Source organism: Sceloporus undulatus, chromosome 6, assembly GCF_019175285.1.
Source record: "Sceloporus undulatus isolate JIND9_A2432 ecotype Alabama chromosome 6, SceUnd_v1.1, whole genome shotgun sequence".
NCBI lineage: Eukaryota > Metazoa > Chordata > Lepidosauria > Squamata > Phrynosomatidae > Sceloporus > Sceloporus undulatus.
Window position 1 is genome coordinate 86,604,529 of NC_056527.1, and position 18,607 is coordinate 86,623,135.

An 18,607-nucleotide genomic window follows, 5' to 3' on the forward strand; every position below is an offset into this window, starting at 1 on the left:
TGCTAACAGTAAAAGGTATCTTCACAACTAACTTGACTGATAGATCAAACAATTTGAGAAAAGCTTGCACCATTGTGCAACATTTTCAGTTATGTATAGAATTTAGCTTTCAAGGTTGCAGAATTCAGGTTGTTGTTTTCAGGTGTAGTCTATTAGAGGCTTTGCTATTACTCAAACTTTTGTTGTAGCCTTGAACAAACTAGAAGGCAGCTTACCGAAGCAGCAGTTCCTTGGGAAGCTTTTTGTTGATCACAGCCTCATCATTGTTTGAGAACATCTGCAAGAGAAAAAGCAACAACATATATTTAGATTTTTGTATTTTCATTATAGATCATCATCTCTTATAAACAGGAGTAGTTATGACATCTTCTCAACAGAAAAGCTCCTTCTGAGTCACTATCAATAGAATTTTTAATAGCTGATGTTTCAAAAACAGGTAGTGGGATATGGAAAACCATTCCTAAGAGAGCTTAAGGTTTTCACACTGTTTTGCTGGAACACAGGGATCTAGCAGATCTATCAGGCTGAGGCAAGCAAGCAAGCAAACCTGAGTCCAAACAATGTTTCCATTCTATTAGATCAGCTGTGAATGGGTTCTGCTTTCTTCAAGGATATAACTGTTCCCCTGGGTCAGAAAGTCTCATTTTCCTTAAGTGTTTTTTGCCTTCCTAGGAAGTGTGGAGCTGAAAACACTTGCTTGAGTCATCCTGGATTGGTGCCTGTTTGTACTCTCTACTCATGCTGCATTTCTTTTTGACAAGGGATGTAGAGACAGTTGGGCTAGATAAAAAAAACCATCTGCATTCAAATCACACTACTAACTCATCTAGAATGTAATGTTAAACCAAATATTGTTTTTATGGGGTTTTGGGCTATGTTGCCATGTTCTAGAAGAGTTTCTTCCTGACGTTTCACCAGCATCTGTGGCTGGCATCTTCAGACAAAGATGAGAGAAAGATCTCTGAAGATGCCAGCCACAGATGCTGGCGAAATGTCAGGAAGAAACTCTTCTAGAACAAAGCCACGCAGCCTGAAAAACCCACAAAAAACAATGGATGCTGGCCATGAAAGCCTTTGTCTTCACAAACCAAACATTGTATCTCAGATTGAGCCATTTAGCATTTTCAGCAAAGTTCATTCCACATCCCATTATCCATGATTGGAATACCCATGATGCACAAATCATGCTAAACATAAGCAGGTCTGGGTCTCTTCCACGTCTGGATGAGAATTCTATGCAACTCCTCAGAATGGAAGAAAGGTGAGACAGACATGGGGATATAGGCAGATGCTTTCAGATCAAGTCTTAAATTTATCCTTCTAGAATAATAATTGGTTGCATCAATCTTCCACAACCTGGTTTCTAACTATGTTAAATGATTAGCTCCCTTTATCACCAGCCAGCATAGTCAACTGAGGGGCTGATGAGATTATATCTATCTGCTTTAGAATTGGGAAAGCTAATTCAAGATTGTTTAACAATATCAAAATATCATCTGCTTATAAAGCAATTTTGTGTGGTAATCATGAACTTGGGCATCCGTGATTCCAGGGTTTAAGATGAATTAGCAAACAAAAGAGGTGACAGTGGGCACCCTTGTTTGGTGTGATGATGCAATTTGATCTGGGGAGTGCCTATGCCATTGTTCAAGATCATGGGAGTTGAGCCCATGTCAGGGCCAAGAGAACATTTAAACCAAAGTTCATTTCATGTGGTATCACAAAAACATGCTGCCACTCCACTCTGTCAAAAGCTTTAGGCACATCTAAAGATAGAAGTGCCACTGGTGTCTTTGACAGGATGGAGTGGTGGATAATACTGAGAACTTGGGGAATTGGATCTGCTAAGTGCCATGTTGGCTTGGAGCCAACTTAGTCTGAGTTTATGTAGTCCAGGATGAATGTATTGATTTTGTTGGCTAGAACAAATGTGAAGATTTTAGTGTCTTGGTTTAAGGCAATTGGTTTGAAAGAGTTAACGTCTGAATTGTCTTCTGTTGTTTTTGGAATGGGTATACTGTATATACTCATGTATCAGTCTAGAAATTTTGGTAAAAGAACCTGACCCCAAAAACCTGAGTCGACTTATCCACGGGTCAATGTAAGTACCATACTCTGGCCCGGTGCATACCTCAGATTCTGTCCGGGCTGGCGGCGGCATTTTTTCCTCAGCAGGGAAGCTGCAGCTACCAAACCACGTGGCTTCCGTGTGGTGTGGCTTCCTTGCAGAGGAAAAAGAACCCACACTGATTCCCCTTTATTCTCTCATTCATCCCGCCTTTAGTGTGAGTACAAACCGCAATGTCTACTTGAATTTTCTAAGTTGTTTGGGATCGTTTCCCTTTGCTTCACTCTTTACATCCTTTTTTACATGCCTCTACGTTTTACCCTCGATTTATCCACGGGTCCTCTCAAAGGCCATAATTTTGGCCCCCAAATCTGTCCTCGACTTATACAGTGCACCCGCGTCATACATGGGCATGATATACACGGCTTTCAGCATATACTGAAAGTCGCACTGGAAAGAGTAACGGCGTACGTGCTCGTAGTGCGTGAGCCCCATTAATTTTAACGGGGTTCAAGTATATCCGTGTAAGGGAAGGGACTACTATACATGAGGTCGACTTACAGTCAAGTATATACAGTAATCCTGGATGTATACAACCTGCCTTCATACACTTGTATTGGGCTGTTTAGAAGGGTTTTTTTTATTATAAGAGATCTCAGAAAATAACCAAATTTTAAAGTAGAAGGTGTTTTAGTGGAATATAATTTAAAAGCAGAACGCATGAAATTCTTTGGAAGATATCGCTGGAAGAAGTAGTCCCATTATCCGTGGTGGTTGCAATGGAATAAATGGTTCTCTTCTCAACCGTTCACTCATTGCTTTAGCTAAAAGGTGGGAAATCTTATTACTGAAGTTGTAGTAATAAGCTTTCGTATAAGAGAGTGAGGCCTGAATTTTCCATTAATTCTGATTTTTTTCTGAGTAATTGGATATATACCTGAGTTTTTATGAATTTGAAATAGTACTGAAGTTTATTTTGTCAAATATGATCTTTTCAGATCTCCAAGTTTTTTTCTTCATGCTTCTTCCTGAATGAAGAATCCATGGAGGACCACTTTCAACACTCCTACTCCTGTTACGGACTCTGTCCGTAACAAATGGCGGCGGCCGTTCCACATGGCCGCCGTCATCTTGACATAACGGACGCTATGCGTCCGCACGTCGCACCCCGGAAATGACGCCACGAGTGCGCGATTAGTGCCTCACAGAGTCTCTTCCGGGGAGCAAGAAGGAGCGCGATTTTCGCGCTCCTTCTTGGCAGTGCCCAGGAACCGCGCCGTTTGGCTGCTGCGGTTCCCGGACGCTGCAACCGGCGGCAGCGTGAGACAGCCCCTTCTGGGCTGTCTGTAACGCGCCAACATGTCACAGAGAGGAGCATCTGAAGTGGATGACAGAACAGCTTTTTAGTCTCTTGCATGTGTTTTTGTCATCTGCCAGGAAGAATGGGTTAAATCTCCCAATTTTAGTTTTGTTCATTTATATCATGACACTCAGGGATGGAATAACCTGGTGCAGATAACCACAGAGAGTTCATCATAGAACAGTTATGATTCAGGACTACATAAGATCAAGGACCACAAACAAAGAAACATAGGCCCGTTATGGATGGGCCATATAGTACGCGCAGAGCGCATACTAGGGTTAGGAAGGGGTGGTGCTTCCGCACTCCTTAACCCTAGTGCGCGCTCTGCGCGCACAAAATGGTGGCAGCCATTCCACACGGCCACCGCCATGACAACGTCACCACTGTGCCGCCTCTATACGGGGCGGCGCAGACGTGACGTTGTCGCTATGCGCCAGGGTGCTTAATGTGCCCTTAGCGTGGAGCAGGAAGGAGCTCCATTTCGAAGCTCCTTCCTGGTTTGCGCTGCTGGGCGCAGCCTTCACACGGCTGCGCCCAGCGGCGCAAAGGAGAAAGGGGCCAAGTGGCCCCTATCTCCTCCTCCCCGCCGCCGTGGGGTGTCCTTGGGGCTTGAAGCCCCAAGGACACCCCTTTCCAGGCTGCGGGGAAGCGGCCTTTTGCCGCTTCCCCGCAGCCCGGAATGCGGCGGATCAGGGCCTCAGCGGCTGCCAGTCTAACCACTGAGGCCCCGATACACCGGGGAAAGGGACGGGTGCAGACCGCCCCAAACGGACGGTCTATAACCCACCAATGATAGCAATCTTTGCATTGCTCTTTACAGAACATAGTCTTCATGTTCATAGTCTTCATACTCCGTGAAACAAACAAAGGGGCACAGTACATATTCAGAACATGGAAGGAGAGAATCCCTGAAGTGTAGACACCCCCTGACATCAGTGACCTCCAGGCATACATTAGCCAACTGCTCCTGGTGAAGACATGCTCAAGAAAATGCAGCACTGTGTCTCAGTGTGCTGCCATTACAAAACAATGATGAACCTGATGAGATTTTGTGCATTCGCTAACAAGGTACTTGAAGTTCAGCAATGGAGAAACACATGTGATGCGTATATAAAGCTTTTGACAAAGTGGCTATCAAGATTATTTGTTTAGCAGCTTCAAATGTGATACATAGCAGGGGCAAAACCAACAACAAATATGGATAATAATAAAATAATAATAAAATTTTTATTTATATACCGCTTTTCTAAAAATCAAAGCGGTTAACAACATGTGCAAATACAATCTAAAACCATCAAAATACAAAATATCATATAAGGATGTTTTCCTTCAATGGTTCCTAATTTGGGAACTTCATATCAAGGCTTATTTTGGTTTTATTTGTGAAGAACAGTGGTATTATTTTTAGTACTTATAAACTATAGTGGTTTCCAAAAAAGAAGGTCTTTCAGTTCCTCAAAACAAATGTTCTGCTACATACTAACATGTGTTTTCTGGCTATGAGTATTTCAGTCTTGTGGAATATCCTAAATTCTCCACCCACAAACAGCTCTGTGGATATGGGGCATGTTTATACTCTCAAATACACAGGAAATCTTGTGGGATCAGAATATATTCCAGATTAGTACAAATATTTTCATCACTCTTGATGAAGATTCAATTCACTTTAAGAAAAATGTTTTACCATAGTTCTTAAGTGTTGCTTTTTGACTTCTTAAAAGCAAAATCTCACATTATATTGGCCACAGCTCATCTTATATACTTATATACTGGCATATATAGTAACAACTAGCATAAACTGATCAGAAACTTGACATCTTTCAGGTATGTTCTTATATTCATTCTTTTAATGCTGAAATCAATAAGCAAGAAAGGCACTTCAAAATTATGTGGTTTAAAATATTCATTTGTTTCTATATTTCTCAGTGACCTTTTCCTGAGAGGCAATTTTGGGAGACTTTTTGTGTCTTATAAAATCAGATCTTGCTAAGTATTTTGGAGTAAATAATCCATCTGCTAGCCACAACTGAAGCAGATTCATTGATGTAAGTGGTGATTTCCTCAGGTACTGATTCTATTTATTTATTTATTTATTGAATTTGTACCCCACCTTATTCCCACAATGGGATTAAAGGTGGAATTGAAAGTGGATTGCAATAATTAAGGTGGGTTCCAATAAATTAACTCTAGCTGGGACTAGGAACTGATTTAGACCAAAACCACTACTGAAATGTGTTCAGGTTAAGCTATTTCGTGGATCAGACTGAAGAAGGCCCTCCCTCCATCCACCATCCAGAGGGAGAGAAGGGCTAGCCAGCTCCATCAGACCTTGCCTGAAAGAACAAAGCTCTCCCTTCATCCACCATCCAGAGGGAAAGAAAGGCAAGCCAGCTCCACCAGGCCTTGTCTGAAAGAAGAAGGCCCTCCCTCCCACCCTCCACCATCATCCAGAGAGAAAGGTAAGCCAGCTCCATTGGGCCTTGCCTGAAAGAAGAAGGCCCTCTCTCCATCAACCATCCCGAGGGTGGTGTTGCAAAGTAGTGTTGCAAAGACAGAAAGATACACATGCAGCCTTGTATCATGTAAAGGACTAAATAAATATACTGCAACGTAAGTGTTTCTATCATCAGATACACTGAGTAGCACCCTTATTGGTGTATTTATCTCACTTTAGTTTATGCATCCTAACTTAATAATATTAACAGTAGAACCACTGAAATCAGTGGGACCTATGACTAACTTATGTCCCACTGATTACAGGGGATCAACTTGATGAAACTAATGGGTCAAGCAAATAAGAAATAACAGATATGTCACATTACTGTGTATGCAAAACTGGATAAAAGATTGTCAGCATGGATGTAACCCACCAATCACTGCTACTGATGAAGAGGCATAGTGAATGCATGGTCCAGGAGTATCTGATATAGCATGGCTGCTGAAGCTGTGCAGCTGTGAAGTATATCACTCCCTTGTGGAATTCCACCTAGGCCTTGGAAGGAGGTAGTTATTTTTAGGTAAGGTAACTGATTTATTCCCTTGCCTCTCTCTATTTGCCAGCTTACATGTATATTCTTGGAGTGAATAGAAATATGACAGAGAGATGTGGGACAGATGTTTGGTCACTGTGAAAGTATCTAGTGACTTGAGCTGGCCCCTATCAGGTATTTTGTTATATTTTGTATAACAAGTTTAAATTCTCCAGGCTCCTCTAAAATGTAATTTGATTATCTCCCACTGACACACATTCTATCCTTTCAGAATACTGTATGCTCAAGGGCTTAATCTATCACTCCGGGGGTTTAATTTGTTTTTCTGAATGAACAGAGTGTTTGCACAATTGTATCCTTACACTTCTCAATCAATTTGATCCAATTTATCAAGTGTGTCTATGTGAATCTTCTGACAGGAAGACAAAGTATATTGGCTTTGGGGTACTGAAGTAAGCAGGTTTTGATTCTGTTACGAAATGGAACAAAATCCAAACAGATGTCTAAAGTGAATGAATGTGACAGTGCTATTGTATAGAATTTCCCTAGTATAAAAGGCTCTGATAATGAAAAAGTGGCAAAACAATGGTCAGGAAAAGGGTGTGAATCAGAATTATATTGTGTTTTAATAAGCTTGTATGTTTAGTACCCCAAAAATCTAGGGCAGAGTGGGGAATGTGTGGCCCTGCAAATGACGTAAACAGTATATAATATTACAAACTGGTATAAAATGTATAAATACCAATAGGCTGTGCAGGCAACAACCACAGAAATGCAAGTCTGAATAAAACTCCAAAAATCCATAACATGGGCTTTCAGTAGCTATATCCAATCATACCATGATGAAAAGTGACCCAGAAAGATGGCAGATGGCAAATGACAAATCACTATTCTTGAGAACTTGCAGAGCTGTTTTACTGCTCTTCCTCAGTGGAATAGTTTTCAGTATTCAACATGTCAATTTTCAATGATGCAAAAATCTACCACATAGCTGTGGCAATCCAACACATTAATGTTTTCCAAGGCAGCAATTGTTTCTATAATTTGTTTAAGATTAATTATTTATTATGGTCTTTTCTGGCAAGACTTTTTGAGACCCTTTCTTCTTTATTGGTTGGTTATTTCTCTAACCCCCGTCATCCTTCACTATGTGTTATGGTGGCCAGAATTTATGAAAACTGCTATCCAGTACCATCTGAAGGGTCACACGCGGTCTTATCAAAAGCAGTGCACCTAGGGAAAATATGGAGATGCGTCATTGTTTGATTTCAATATGCCATGCTGTGAGACTAAATAGCAAAGCAATTTATCCTTCTACGTAAGAGGAAAAAGAAACAGCAGACATCCCTTGTAGGGGAGCAGATGTGAGATTTTCAGTCAGCCCTAATGCATTATTACTTTTCTTCAGATGTAATGGGAGTGAATAATGATCATAGTTCAATTATGCATTTAACAAACTCTGCATGCTTTGTTGCTTAGTAGTTCTTCACTGCCCCTCTCTTCCTGCAATAGGTCAGGAGGAGTCTCACCGGGTCTGTCTTATTTCACCCTCATTAACCATGAGCTAAATAGACCAGGAGAGAAATGGCAGAAGTGAGCAAGGATTTCCAGTTACTTCTCCATGGTCTAAAGTCCACTATTCTATTTATTACTCATCTGTTTGTCAAATATCAGAGGGGGAAAAACCACACCCTATTGTTATTTTCCTCATAGAAGTAGCTCTTTTACATTTTCCCAGAAAAATCTATTGTTGTTGTTATTATTATTATTATTATTACCCTGCTTTTATCCCAAGATTGGGACCCAAAGCAGCTTACAGTCTTAAAAAACCCAGTACAATTAAAAGCTTACAAAATTGACAATTTAAATGGTATTAGGCTATTATAATATTAAAAATATCATTTTTTAAAAATGGAATACAATTTTAAAAAGATAAAAACACTTTGAAAATAAACATTAATGGATTAATGCCTAAAACAGCGGTTTTGCAGTGGATGTGGCCATACATCATCTGGATAGATTGCACCAGGTGTATATCCTTAGCACAGACAAACTCCTAGCTGGTCAAATTAATTATGAACTAAGCATTAGAGCTCACTGATGTAGAAACAAGAATATGCTTTAGGGAAAAGAAGGACAGGTTGCATATCTGTAACTAGTTTTTCAAGCGGCCATCTGTGAACTCACACAAATGGGTTATCCTGTGCAGTGCATCTTTTGGAATCTTCTAGTGCATTACAAAAGTGTTTGGGCAGTAACGCCACCCACCTCCAGCAGCCCTATATAGGGGCTTTTCTGCCCAAAACACCAGTTCTGCAGATGCTGATGTGGGGCTGCATCCACAAAGATGGAATTCGAAGCTGACCTAACCAAGCCATATCGGAGTCTTGAACCTTATAAAGGGTTTTAATCTTGGTGGATATGGAACGTATTGAGGAACGAGTTGCCCAGGATTTATGGAAGACCTGCACAAGGTATGGTAGCATGGATAGCACAGCAATTATGGTAGGATTAGTCTGGATGCAGTGAGAAACCAAGTCATCCATCTGTGTTTGCGGCTGTGTGGCAGAGGGATCTAGCAACTTCACCAGTCTCATCATTTGACTGATAAGAAGACTGATATTGTCCATAGGAGCAGAGGGATCTAGTGCCCCTAGTGATATCAGAGGGAATTTCCTTGTTGGAATGATGACCAAGTCCAAATCAGATCTGGAGCTGGAGGTTGCAGTGGCTGAGGTCAGAAGCTGTAACGCCCAAGATGTGACAGGAACCTCAGTCTGAGTCAAAATGGCAGTAGATGAAAGTTGCGCCAGCTTGCTGGACTGTCTTGGAATGTGCTGGACTGGTAAGGATCTACAGATTCTTGATGTGCTGTTCAAGATATTTCCTGTGAGGCATATCTTATGTGCTGAACAGACTGATGAATGGAGACAAGAGTAGAAAAGCATTCTTGACATGGATCTGAGCATGCTTATGGGCCAGATGGTATTGCAGGAATGCCTCATTGTCTTAGTGGTAAGCATAGTCCTGCCAATAACGACTATCTTAAGATGAAGAGGTACTGTATCTGGAGTAAGAGGATTCAGTTGAAGTTGAACATCTTGCGCTGTGCTGGTCATGAAGCCTGTGTGATCAATGCCTTGGTAGTGAGAACATCAAGATCAATGGTGCCATCTGAAATTGGACTGGAGTTTGAAGACATATCAGATGCTGAATCCAATGCTGAATTTGATCAGGATCAAGACCAACATGATTGTTGATGGAAATGGCATGGAGAGCAGTGGTCTTGGATGGGTGGACTGGAGAGGCTGGGACTGTAGCCCTCAGGACTGGGGAAAACACTAGGATGTCACCCTCAGAAATATTTTCCTCAGGAAGTTTACCCCTTTCCACCCAACAGGGGAATAGTGTGAATCCTCTGCTTCAGGGGTAGATGACTGCACTAGCAAAACACTTCCAGAGGCTTCAACACCAGCACTGGTATAACGATTAGGATTCCAATGTTCCTTTGAGACTGAGGGAGTGCTATGGTCTTTCTCCTTGGAGTGTCTTTTCTTCTTATGTTTTCACTGTCGTTGACTACATTTCAATCACTGATGATTTACCTGGTGTAAGAGGATGTGTTCGTGCCACCCTACTATCAAAACTAGCCCATGCAATCTTTGACGAGATATAGATGGATTCCACCAATGAACGTTTGGTTCCACAGCAAGTGGAGGAGATGGCAGTCAGAACCACAGCAGAGTCGAAGTTCTTTCTGTGGCTTCCATACCAATAGAAGTAGGTAGTTGAAAAGAAGCCTGAAGCCTAGGAGCCTGCTCATACAGGGGTACTTTCAAATGCAACTCCCTGTTTCATTTTGCTTGAGGCATAAAGACAGTATAGTAGGCACAAGGGGCAACTACAGGAGCTTTGACCAAACAAGACAGTTCACGTTTCCATCTCATCACAGGATTTTAGCACAGGAGACACATTTTTTGAACGACACCTGTGAGGAAAGAAGTTCAGAGGGCAGGTGCATCTTTGATCACCAGTGCTTGGCAACTTATATCCACAGAGCCCAGTAACTCCCATGGCTGCATCAGCCAAAGAAGGCTGTGACGAGACCAAAAATACAACACAGTTCCTATTGATGCTGCTGCAGCAGCAAACAAAAAGGAACTGGTGGTTTTGGCAGGAAGGCCCCTATACAGGCTTGGTGGCGGTGGGTAGAGATACCAACAAAACTCTTATGCAATGCTCTAGAAGTTTCCAAAAGATGCACTGTGCCACTACTGCATAACCTATTTGCACGAGTTCACAGAGACCACAACAATAAGAAGAAAGGTTAACGACGGTGTCAAGAAAATTAAAACAAAACAAAACAAGCAAGTGCAAAAAATATGCCATCTTACAATTTAAGCATTCCTTCAATTATAAAGCCATTTCTCATATTAGTTGCATTTCCTTCTCCTGTGATACAATATGACCACTTGTCTCCTGTAGTAACAGGTGTGTGATGTTTAATGCAAAATATTGTTTCAGATGAAGTGCTCAAAGTCTGCAAATAATGGCTCTCAATATAAGCAGCAGCACAATTCTAAAATTTGTGCATAAAGGGATCAATTTGAAAATATGCAAACATCCAGAGGCAGAGGGCTACAAAAGGCAGAGGGCTATTCCAAAGCCTCCCACAGCATTTATAGCTGGGTGGCAGCTCATCCTTCCATGCAGCATTGACTGTAAACTAAGAAGTTATAGCTTGGCACCCAGGCTATGTTCTTCTCTAGCCAAGGACAGAAGCAGCTTCTCCTGTGAACTGTCCATTTGTCACTTTGAGAATTAAAAGACCAGCAGTACAGCTTGAATGTAAGAGAAACTAAATTAATTTCTCGGCTAGCACACGAGGTACAAAGCATCCCAAAAGTCAATCGAAAAATTCAAGTTAAAAAAAATCCATTTGATGTGTATTTGTATCTTTGGTCTGATTCTTTATGACTATGACTCAACAAAAAGAAATATATATTTGTTTTATTTAAAATTACCATCTATTTTAAATATTGTCAGTTGATTTTACACAAAGCCTGACAGTTATCTATCTGTATAGGTATCATCTATAGAATTCTTACTCCATTTTAGGAGGGAAAGAAATTGAAGATGTTAGTCACAGACCTGCATTTGCAGGCCTATGACTAGCATGTTCAAATGCAGGCCTATGACTAACATCTTCATTTTTCCCTCCTATTTGGTTTGTAATACTTTCCCTGATGAAGAACCCAGTGAAGCTTGAAAGCCTGCAACATGTATATTGTGCATTTTGGTTGGTCAATAAAGGTATCACTGTTTGGTGGATTTGTGAAATGGCCAACATGGCTACCCCTGGATGTTTTCCCTATTTTAGGAGTTTTTCCATGCCCCTTGCCTGTTTCACTTTCTTTCTTTGTAGTATGCAGCCTGTTTCACTTACTTGAGCCTAATGTTTTGAATAAATATGCATTAAATAACTACTTTTACAATTAGCTTGAGAAAGAGGTGGTTGGACAGGGACAGAAGTATAGGTACTTATAATAATTAGAAAAGAGATATGTGTATTTCATGGCCAAATGATCTGAAATATACTCCTAGATAATATATTAGCCTGGAAATCAACACTGAATGTGCTGCTAACACAATAGCTGGCAAATATCTGTTGGATCTACAAAACAGGAAATGTTGTTTTAAATTAATTTACACTATGAGCAAGGAAGAAGAATAAATTATGCAAAGTATTAGATATAAAAACAAATTGTGCCATTCATACAGATAGCATAGAATTTAGATATTTTTACCATCTATTTTTAAGATAGTGTACACACAGTCCTACTAATGAAAACTGTATAATAGGAAGGACAGAATTCAAAGATATAGCCGTGTTAGTCTGTAGAATCAGTATGTAAGAAGATCTTATAGCACCTTTGAGACTAACTGAAATAACGAAGTTGGTAGCATGAGCTTTCAAAGACTTGTCTACTTCCTCAAATGGATATAGAAAGAAGTAGAGGGAACACACAAAAGATTACACAGAGCACAGGTATACCATTTGCTCTGAGTCCTAGCATAGGAGATGAAGAGTAAATGCCCCTCCGTATGAGTTAAGGCTGCAACATCTGGAGTGCCACACATCCCCCATCTCTGTCCTAGATTTACCAGACAAATTACATCTAATTCTGCCACATTTTCAGGCTCTTCAGAAATTAGAAAGGCTAGAAACCCAGCTTTAAACAAAATAAAAATGTACTAATATCATTTCAAGGTTGTCAAAATAAAAATTGGTGTTTTAAAAGGCCAATGCCCTGTATTTGTACAGATCATATTCTGGGAGAGCTGAAGGGAGGTCATCAGAGGGTGCAAGGACATCACTGCTCCCCAAACACCTGCTTTTTGGCAAAAAAATAAAGGGGGGGGGGGCTGTGGCATTCACTTGCAGCCCTTTAAAACACTGAAGTGATGGTGTGAGTGAGGTGAGGCTCAGTGGGAGGAGAAAGGAAACGCCCTAGGTTTTAAAAAAATAAATATTTATTTTTTCTCAAAAAACTAATTTTTAAAAAATATATTAATTTTTTATTCTTTTTCATTTTCTTAATAATCTCTCAACCTCAGAGGAGGGCACTGGCACCCCCTCTGAAAAAATCTTGCCAAGAAAACCCTCTGATAGGTTTGCCTTAGGATCACCATAAGTCAGAAATGTCTTGAAAGCAAACAACAATAACAACAATGCATGCAGTGAGCAAAAGTAAATTTTTATACTGTATAGTATAGGGAATATAGGGATGCGGTGGCTTAGTGGTCAAGATGCCAATTCTGATGATCAGAAGGTTGGCAGTTCCAGGTCTGAGTGCTGCATGATGGGGTGAGCTCCTGTCACTAGTCCCAGCTTCTACCAACCTAGCAGTTTGAAAGCATGCAAATGCAAATAGGTACTGCTTTGGTGGGAAAGTATAGCATTCGGTACAGTCATGCTAGCCACATGGCCACCGAAGTAGTCCTTGGACAATGCTGGCTCTTTGGCTTCCTAATAGAGAGGAGCACCGCCCCCGCAATCAGTTATGACTAGATATTTCATGTCAAGGGTCTACCTTTACCTTTACTATTAATATAGGGAAGCCTGGCACATTCACAGCTCTAGCTTGAGCAAGGTCAGAACAGACACTGATTTGCTAGCAAACTCAGCTGGTTCTCAGTGGAGAGAATCAGGGCTTTTATTTCCTTTTTTAAAAAGCAACTCATACAGGTCCTTGTGATTAAAAGCATCAATGCCAAAAATTAACCACCAGCACAAATTTCTAGCCTGGAAAGAAGATCATGACTTTATACAGCCAGCACAAGATTGTGACAGAAGTCTGGTTACAGAAGTTTCCTGGAGTGAAAGTTGAAAACAGACTTGTCTTGAAACTTTATGCTGGCTCATTCAGATGAGGGAGTAGTCCTCTATGGAAACTGTGGATGAATTCTGCCAAGTTCTAACCTCCTGGAACAAGTTTAAGATAGTACTTAAGAATTCTTAGAAACAAAATTGAAATTAAGGGGCAGAGTTCTAGCAACCTTAAAAATCAAGCCTGTTCACAATCCAGTCAACTTGTGCAAGTAACCCAATTAACAAAGGGAGAAAACAGTTGTGAGAGTGGGTTACCAAAGTAGCAGTGAACAGACTTCAGGTTTGTGTAATCCATAAAAAAGAATTAAGACGGTGGTTCTCAAACTGTAGGGTGGGACCCCAAGCAGAGGGGGCAGAAGAGTTACTCAAGGAGGGGTATGAGACATGAATTATCTGAACCTCCCTCTTCCTTCCAAATCTTTTCTGACCTGGAGGAGAAGAAAAAGTCAAGGAGGGTGCTTGCAGCGTCTGACAGAGGGAGGGAAAAGAGGAGGAGAGCTATTTCCTTATAAGATGTTAAAATATGAATATACATGAATATATGAACAAAAATGCCTACGCTAAACAAAAATTTTATTCATATAGTATGTCAAGCTGAGGGGTGTCCAGATGTAAATGTAAGGTGTAAAGAGGGTCACAAGGGTAAAAAGCTTGAGAACTATTGAGTTAAGCAATCTAATCTGACTTCTCATTTCCTAACTATTCAGCAGTTTTCATGGTGTGCAGCCAATCTACCTTAAGCAACACAAGCCATGAATGTTTAAAGGTCACCTAGACCAAAATGCTGCTAAGTGAAGTATAAGTATTGTGCATATAGCTAGAAACACTGAAAGCTAAAAAAGTGACTCTGCCATTGCCTTCTGTAGGTTATACCCTGTTTTGTCAATTGCAACTAAGCATTATGGTCAACTGCTGACTACTATCCAGTGGTGTGAAAGAATTAATTTGTATTAATGACCTTACTGGAGGCTTGTTTGCATTAGCTTTGCAGTTTGAGGATGGGGAAAAATGTAAGCTGAGAACCAACCAGGTGAGTGAATTTTCTCTGTTGCTACTCTGACTCTATAATTATCATAGCTATTAGCAAGGAGATTGGAAAAGTTTTTTTTTAATTTACATTACAGCCCCTAACCCACCCACCCCTTACAAACGTATAAAGAAGTGATTTTCCCCCAAGTTCTTCTTGTTAAACCAAAAAGACAAGGAGGAAACCCACTGTCCCATGGTTGGCACTCAATTTATAAGCTTTGGTTTTCAAGGAGGCAATATTACATGCTTACCAAAATATAAGGATCTGCATGTGAGGGTTAATTTTCAACAGTAACTACAACTCTTTATGTAGAGAAAAATTACACACACAAACACAAAATTTGCAGGATGAACAACTCAACATGTACAATCTGCTAGTGGAGTATTTCAACTAATGTCCTTTACAAACCCGCCATTCCTCTGGGATCAGCTGTATGAAGAATAACATTATTCACTGCAATTTATAATAATATATACAGTTCAGACCATGTAAGATTTCTTCTGAAGCTTCACTGCTGTCCAGGGATGTCTATTTTTCCCTCTGCTTTCCTCTCTTAAATGTTTCATGGAAATGCCAATATAGAAAATAATGCATCAGCTATGATGATGAACACTATCATTAATAGCTTCACTCCTTTTTTTGTCTTCCCCAAGCACTGATATCATTAGGATTGAGAACAGGACTTGGTAACATGCCTGATTATATATAAGAAACATTTGCTTCCCAACTTCCACAAGCTCCATGGGACTATGGTGTATATAGGGAAAGAATCACAATTAGGTCATTATGAAAGAAGAGTAAAACAACCACCACCAAGACAACAACCAAAACACTTTGCCACCTTTGAACAATTACCCATCTTGCAACACTTTCTCTGGGATCAACAATCTCTTAAGATCTGATATTATTAAGACACAATGAGGTGAGTGCCCAAAGGAGAGGCACAAATTTATATTTCTTAGGTTATTTACCTTGCTTTTATTGTAACATAAAGCTGCTGTGAAAATAAAGAGTATTGAGAGATTCTATGATGGAGTCCAGCATGCAAACATAGGTGTGCCAGGACAAGAGGCTACTGTAGGAATGGAATACAGAGAAGCACAATGGTTTTCAACTGGGGGGGGGGGGGGGGGGGAATGAAAAATATAAATATAAAAAAAAACAATAAATTTCTATACCACTTATTAGTGCACTTAAGCACTCCCTAAGTGGTATACAAACTGTAAGCTAATTGCCCCCAACAATCTGAGTACTCATTTTAGCGACCTCAGAAGGATGCAAGCCTGAGTCGAGCCTGAGCCCTTTTGCTGGTATTGAACTCGCAACCTTATGGTTTGTGAGTTAGTGGCTGTAGTACAGGCATTTAACCACTGCGCCACCATTCACTCATTCCCATCCCATCCCTACATAAATACATACATGGTTTAGTAACAAAATTAGTATTTCAACATTGTCAGTGTTGAATTGTGCCCATTTTGGATGATGGGGTGGGGTAATAAAGTAGCACACATACACATATCCCCCTTTTCAGTTTTCCTCTCCCTACATCACCCTTCAGTCTACATATTACTGCTAAAGCACTCACTGGTTTGCTGGTAAGAAAAAGATATAATACCACCTTCATTACCAACATGCTACTGGTAGCATTGAAAAGGAAGAAAAGCCATACAGGTTGAGTATCCCTTGTTTGAAATCTGAAATACTTCAGAACCCAAAACTTTTTGAGCTGTGCCTGTACTGTATTTGCACAGCTGGAGAGAGACAGGAGGATCTGTGAAATGGCAGGAGGTATAGATTTGTGTCAAGCACTACATTTGGATTCCCACCATTTAACAGATCCTCAATCTCTCTCCAGCCTCATTAAGTCTCATTATGCATATGCAAATCAGAATTTCAAAATCCCCCTAAAAGTCTCAAAGAGCATTTCACTTAAGGGATATTCAAGTTGTATTACAAAGGTACACTTGCCAATTAAAAGGTGAACTATATCTAACAAATAACAGAGGTGACAAAAGGCTTGAATTATAAGTTTGCTAAAAAGTAGCCACAAGCTCCAATCCATTGGCAGTGATGTGAACAGAGACAATGATTTTCTGGCACACTACACATATTCCAACCCTAGGTGACATTCCAGCTATTAAGATTCCCATGCCTGGTTTACTGCAATATTCCATTGGTCTTGTGCGCTATTCATATGCTTACTGTGCTCTTCTTGGTTTGTATATAAAACCTATCTCCTTCCTTTGTCCTTTTAACTACTCTTTATGACCATCATTGAGACTATACTTGTCACCCCATCACCACACTCACACTCTGCATTTCTATTACAATTCATTCTCACAACCACCTATATACATGTGATATTCAATAACTATTTAGTTCTTAAGACTGTCAATGGCTTTCTGTCTGCTCTTACTAGTCATCATCCCCTTCAATGTTCAATTGCAGAAACGTTTTGAGTGCATTATAAAATGTGCTCTTGTGTCTGCTATATGGCTGGACAAACCTCAGGCTTTTGTGTCTTCCTTGTTTGTTTTATAATAGATCCCTGAGATCCACCTACTAGAGCCAAGAACTTGCATAATGGCATAGTGGAATAGGCACAGACATCAGATTAAAAGAAAGGTAAAGGGTACCTCCAACCACACTCTCAACCCAGAAATATGCTTTCACTGCAAGATTTCATTGCCAGTCACATTCTTTCAGCCTCAGAGGAAGGCAAAGACAAACCTCCTCTGAACAAATTTTGCCAAGAAAAACCTATGGTAAGTTCACCTTAGGGTTGTCATAAGTCAGAAATGACTTTAAGTTGCACAACAAACAACAGCAGCAATTAAATTCATAAGAATGTTTGAGGAGTCCTTCTGGATTAGACTGTGGGCCTGTGTTCTATATTCCATGGTGAAGATTTGGATTGTGCCACAATGACAGACCAGATACACATGGGAATCTGATCAGTAGCACATGCCAATCCTAGCTCTCTCCTGTTCTTAGACTGCAAAGGTATACAAAGGTATGATGCCCCACATCTTGTTCTGTTGGCTAAAGTACTTTTGGGGGGTCTATCCTGAATCTCCTGCTAAGGGAGAAAAATCTTCATCCACTTTGTCAACAACAAAATTTTATATGTCTTTAGCATATTTTCCCTCCTTTACTTTTCTCCTCTTAAGCCAAATTGTCCCTTTTACCTGTACAGTGGGACCTCGGTATCTGCAGACTTGCCATCCATAGATTTAAGCATCAGGCAAGCCCCTGATGTTTTCAATGGTGGTGTGCCCATGTGGACAATGGAACAAGATCCCACTGATTTTGGTATCTACGGTGGGTGGGGGGTCCAGAATGGATAGTGAGACCCCACTGTAGAAGACTTGCTCTTGTCCTCTGATTATTCTGGTTGCCCTTCTCTGCACCACTTTCAGTTCTACAAAGTTTATTTTAGTGAACTAAGAAGGCAGAGAATTAATTTGTAATAGGATGCTCTTACTAGGTAGACTACCAAATTAATTAATTTGAAGAGACATAAATGCTTGATCAAAATTAGATCTAGCTCGTAACAGCTTCCTCGGTTCCACGAGCTAGAAGGAGGGTTGCTGGGATGGCCTACATTCCTTGCCCCCAATTTCCAACTTGATACTTGTTGCAACATGCTCCCATTTCCATCACCAAAGACAGCAGGGAGTAGAGAGACTCTGCTGGGACCTTCAGTTCAAATCATCTCTTACTGCAGGTTTATCCAGAAGCCACCATGAGTGTAAGACCACAG

At 40.5% G+C, this 18,607-nt stretch overlaps 1 protein-coding gene across 1 annotated transcript in view; it reads right to left on the reverse strand.

The window, feature by feature from the left end:
• Nucleotides 1–18,607, reverse strand: part of FBXL20 (F-box and leucine rich repeat protein 20) — a 113,058-nt gene that overhangs the window by 72,721 nt on the left and 21,730 nt on the right. Inside the window, 1 exon segment of the mRNA XM_042472826.1 lies at nt 216–277. Within this exon segment, the coding sequence (XP_042328760.1) occupies nt 216–277 (62 nt within the window).